This window comes from Notolepis coatsorum (assembly GCF_963971535.1).
Source record: "Notolepis coatsorum genome assembly, contig: SCAFFOLD_1205, whole genome shotgun sequence".
Lineage (NCBI taxonomy): Eukaryota > Metazoa > Chordata > Actinopteri > Aulopiformes > Paralepididae > Notolepis > Notolepis coatsorum.
In genome coordinates this window covers 57,501-62,726 of record NW_028174013.1, presented here as the reverse complement: position 1 = coordinate 62,726, position 5,226 = coordinate 57,501, and the positions used below count along the sequence as shown (strand labels likewise).

The window sequence follows — 5,226 nt, the reverse complement described above, 5'->3', positions numbered from 1 at the left end:
ATTTGCTCTCTCAGATTGTCTTCTTGTGTTTGTTTTGGGGATGTGTGACTGGGCTGAAGACGTACACAACATAGTTGTGGCCATTCCCCCAACTTTCTAAATACTCCTCTCCACCTATACTACTTGACTACTTAGCTAGCTCAGTCTTATTGTTAAGAATATGTTTTCTGAAAGATATTTATTTTCACGTCAGGATAACATAATAACCCACTTTTTCATGGACTAATTTTTTTATTTTAATTTTTTTATCACTTACTGTATACAGTATTGAGATAATTGTGGCCATTCAGAGAAGCTGTGATATTTTCAGATTTGACAACGGTTCTGGTTGAGGATCTGGTTATAAAAAAATGTGGCACAGCCAGGCCTACTACACACACACTAGGGCTGCACGATTTTGGGAAATAATGTAATTGCGATTTTTCGGACAGATATTGCGATTGCGATTACATTTGCGATTATAATAAAAAAAAAAAATAAGCAGCCCCACAAAGGTTTATTATAAAATGCGGCTTGCATCTGGCGTACGCGGTGGGTCTTTTCAGGACACCGAGCCTGAAAATGTTTCTTTTTACCTGGGAATCGATACCGGTACCCAACGGTACCTTTTTTCCTGTACTTTACTCTCCCTCTCTGAAGTCTAAACTTCACAACACACAATCTAAAACCCCTTACCTCCCTCTCCCAAACCGATCTTGTATCTCAATGGGACTTCCTGGTTAAAAAAAATTATTATGATAATATTTGCCTTTTTTTTTTTTTTTATATAATTGTATCATTCCAAATCGCGATTTCGATTTAAAATCGATTAATCGTGCAGCCCTAACACACACACACACACACACACACACACACACACACACACACACACACACACACACACACATACACATACACATACACATACACATACACATACACACACATACACACACACACATGCACACACAAACTATGGCCTTTTCGCTTATACTGTATCTCAGTTGACATTTGCATCTGTCTGTATGTCCACAGGGCTCTGTTCACATACGATGGAATCACCAACAAGCTCAAACTGGCAGACTCAGGAGGTAAGGCTGACTGGACTGTCAAAGGCAATGTGTACTTTGTGAAGTGGATGTCTGGATGACTTTGCAAGCTCCTCATTTCTTTCTTGAAGTCCTCCAATAGACACCTTTGCATGGAATGTTTTCTCTTTCTTCCAGGATGGCTGCCTGTAACCACTGGTAACCACTTTCAAAAGAAAATGCCTAATTCCTGTGCAGTGGTAGAGTAGGTAAACCACTGCAAAAGCATGATATTACTATTCTACTGTGAATTGTTTACAAGGTCCAGTAATATAACATGCCAAATTATTATGTTTGTTTATATATTTCTCATAGATCAACACATAACAACCGTTGTTTGGCGCATAGCAACAGTTGTCTCTTGCATTGCCATGTACAAAACAGTGGTTGCTTGGCAGCCATTTTGGAAGAAAGAGAACTACATACACATTCTGTGCATAGCCTCTATTGTTCTAAAGTTATTTGATTGTATGAGAAGGGAGTTTTCTTTCTCCTGAAACATTTCATTGTCTTCTTTAGGTCACTATTACACCCCTATTATATGTATGTAAATCTCTCTCTCTCTCTCTCTCTCTCTCTCTCTCTCTCTCTCTCTCTCTCTCTCTCTCTCTCTCTCTCTCTCGCTCTCTCTCTCTCTCTCTCTCTCTCTCTCTCTCTCTCTCTCTCTCTCTCTCTCTCTCTCTCTCTCTCTCTCTCTCTCTCTCTCTCTCTCTCTCTCTCTCTCTCTCTCTCTCTCTCTCTCTCTCTCTCTCTCTCTCTCTCTCTCTCAGCGGGTGGCGTGGTGGAGCTGGCAGGGAAGTTTCACATCGCCAAGCCGCAGTACGGTCTGTGCAGACTGGGAGCGGCGGAGGCAGGAGTCCCTCACGTCGCTATGATCAGCTGGGTGAGTAGCAGACAGACTCATGTAGCTCGTCTTGCTTAAGCATCGATCAATCACGCTTAGGAAATACACACACAGACGCTCACTAGCTCCCACTTGTAGAGCGTTTTTTTTAACCTCTTAACAGGTGGGGTCCCGTTAAGTCACAGCACTTTGCAAGCGTCTACCGGCTCAGGGCTGCATTTCTTGCCCAACATATAATATACCGTTAGAAAGATCTATTTGTTGCCGTTCGAACGCCACGTCACTTGACCAAATCCATGCCTCGGTTCTCGAGTTACTTGACGATATGTCAGGCGAGCGTCTTTTTACACACTGCACGTCATGATGACCACCCCGGACTATATACGCTCCAGAACTGACCAATCACCGCTAATGGCGAAAATTATTGGTCAACGTTGTAGCCAACGAGTGTACACTTCCAACGATACCCCACATGGGGGGATGCGAATATAGGAACTAGGTGAAACTTGACGAGCGAAAACGGGAAGTGAATCAGACTTCAGAACGCACAGTGGTGGATAATTAAATGGATTTTGGAAAGCTTTTTTTTGTGTGTGTCAGTTTTACTAAAACGTCTCTCAAAGACCCATTCCTGAACGGATTTTTATAAAATGTTTAGCTGTACTACATACGACTTCAGGCTATGGAACCGCAGTGTTTTCCAGCTCATACTTCTATGCTGGAATATTGGAATATGGAATCTTGCAACCACTAAAGACAAAAGTGTGGTTCAAGTTCAAGTTCAACTCAAGTTCAGACCTCTTTACCTCTGCACTAAAAGTGAATTTCCTTTTTTGCATTAGTAAAACAAAGTATGCGGTCCTCAAGTTCAAGTAAAAAAATTGCCACTATTCTGGGTGCCTGTTAACACTTTGAATGCCCAGCAGGGGGCGCACATTTAGTGCTTGAATGCCCAGCACCACTTCAATGTTAACGTTAATATCGCCTAATCTATGTTTTAAATTATGGCTATGTGTCTAATCTGCCCGTCGCATTATCAATGACCCATTTCCAGTCAACATTGTCGAAGCGGATTGTTTTTTTATCGGTTCATTTCCGTTTTATATCATTTTGAAAAGCCCTCGTTTTCACGGAAAAAATAAGAGATTCCATGATAATCGCCCTGTACTTGAATATTCTAGAACGTTGTCATTTTTCGGCCTATTTATGAATCGTTTTCAAATAAACGCTAGATTATCGATAGTATATGTGTACGTGTGCACGCTGGTGCCGCGCGCTGAAAATCGATTCTCTCAGTTCCTGATCGATTTTACAGTCAAAACAGCCATATCACATATCGGGGGAAAGCTTCTATCTCCGTGAAAACGGGTCTGATTATCCTAATACTGGTAAAATAGATTCCTTACCTGAGATCAGATGGTATCCAAATGGATTATTCCAATTCCTGATCGCCATTCCGAAAATCGATCCTTTTATTGATCCACCGCGTATACTGTACAACACATAATCCCCGCTGCTCTGAGGGTCCAGAATGAAGCTGATAGACTCCGATCACATGCGTGAGAAGTAAAATGTTGAGTCCGGGTTTTTTTTTCTCATGCCTTTTCATTGAGTCCAATCCAAAAGGGTGAATTACCATCTGGGAGACGATAGGGGGCGCTTTTTTCACATCTGAGTGCCTGGAGTGGCTGATTTACCAACGGTAGACTCGGTTGATGAAATATGAATTCAGATCAACGAACTGTAAGGCCTAAAAAAAATTATGGTTTGTTTCCGGTTGCCGACCAACCCTGCCGATTTAGGTGCGACCCAATATATTTTATGAGTTTAAAAAAAAATTATAAAAAAAAATATAAAAAATAAACAAAGAATTCCCTTTATTTTTATTTATTTTTTTTGATAAAGTTTCATAGAAATCTTAGTCAAACCTTTAGTATTATGGATATTAAACATGCTGGCATAGTACATGCATCCATGTTGTTGTGAACATTTTAATTAAATAAAGAAATTCCCTATCCATAGTCGCCGTGGGAAAGAATAAAATAAAACATTTTATTAAATAAATTCCCTACCTACCCATGGCCTTAACTGACAACCAACAGGAAACAAACAATATTTTTTGTTATGCCTAAGCTGGTTTTAAGAAAAAGTCTTATTCACGTTCTACGGTCTTGTTTTGACACTGGCTCATGTGGTTTTGACTTCATGCTGATTGAGCTGGGAGGGCTCTGTTGCAACCTTGCTGTTTTTCAACAATCACAAAACAGAAAAGTGAAACAGTGTTTAAACCACATGTCTTCCATGTTTACTGACTGATGCAACCCAGAAGAATGGCTTTGTGTTTTTGTTTTTGTTGTCATGGTGTAATTGTCCTCACATCACATTACACATCACGTCACTGTAGCCCTTATGGGTTGGAGATGCTTTCTGATGGGTTTTCATTGGTCCTTTTGACAGTGGGTCAGGACAACTTGTAGGACCTCGGACTGACACATGCACATGCACACACAGACACACATGTACACAGACACACACATGCAACACCAGTGTTTCCCACAGGATTTTCAGAGACTATGGGGGGTGAACCTCCGACTTTTAAATTTTATCTTTGTACATTTTAAAGTTAAATGCATCAATCTGGTGCACTTTGAGAGCAAAATAAAGAGGCCAGATCTATGATGAACTTTGTGCTCAAAACCCAAAATCGACTAGACTAGTGCTTCCCAATCCTCTCCTCGAAGCACCCCAGCCGTTCAATGTATTTGTTAAATTCCACCACCAGCACACCTGATTCAACTTAACAAGCCCTTTATTAGTTGAATCAGGTGTGCTGGTGGTGGAATTTAACAACTAGAGCATACATTTGAGCAGGGCTGTACGTTAACTTTTTTTGCACATAGCACTGGTGCTACAGAGGTTGATAGTTTTGTAGCACAGGCCAAAATCTTGTAGCACAAGTATAAAACATGTTATATTTGTAACAGTCACAAATGTGCCTATTGTATTTGTGTTATTTAGTTGCAGTGCCATGTTTGGCTGTCATTTAGTATATCGCCATGTGTTATTATTACTATAATAGTAATACTCTCATATGCTATTTTCAATTAATATCATAAACAACATAAGGAATATTAGCATAATTTTGAGTGGACTGAAGGAATGAGTCAGCGTTAATAGTTTTAAATGCAAATAATTTATTGAAACATAGAAGTGGGGTCGGTTGGGACACACACACACAATGGGGGACCCTGATGTAAACAAGACAAACGTCTTTCTCTGGTCTGCATCCCCTTAACAATTGTGTGTATTGAGCCG

At 40.3% G+C, this 5,226-nt stretch overlaps 1 protein-coding gene across 1 annotated transcript in view; it reads left to right on the top strand.

Moving 5' to 3' along the window:
- Positions 1-1,014: 1,014 nt before the first annotated feature.
- LOC311247649 (drebrin-like protein) overlaps positions 1,015-5,226 on the top strand; it is a gene marked incomplete at both ends in the record, with an annotated part of 19,344 nt that continues 15,132 nt past the window's right edge. Inside the window, 2 exons of the mRNA XM_084338663.1 lie at positions 1,015-1,070; positions 1,838-1,950. Coding sequence (XP_084194789.1) covers positions 1,015-1,070; positions 1,838-1,950 — 169 coding nt within the window. The remainder of the gene's footprint in view (positions 1,071-1,837; positions 1,951-5,226) is intronic.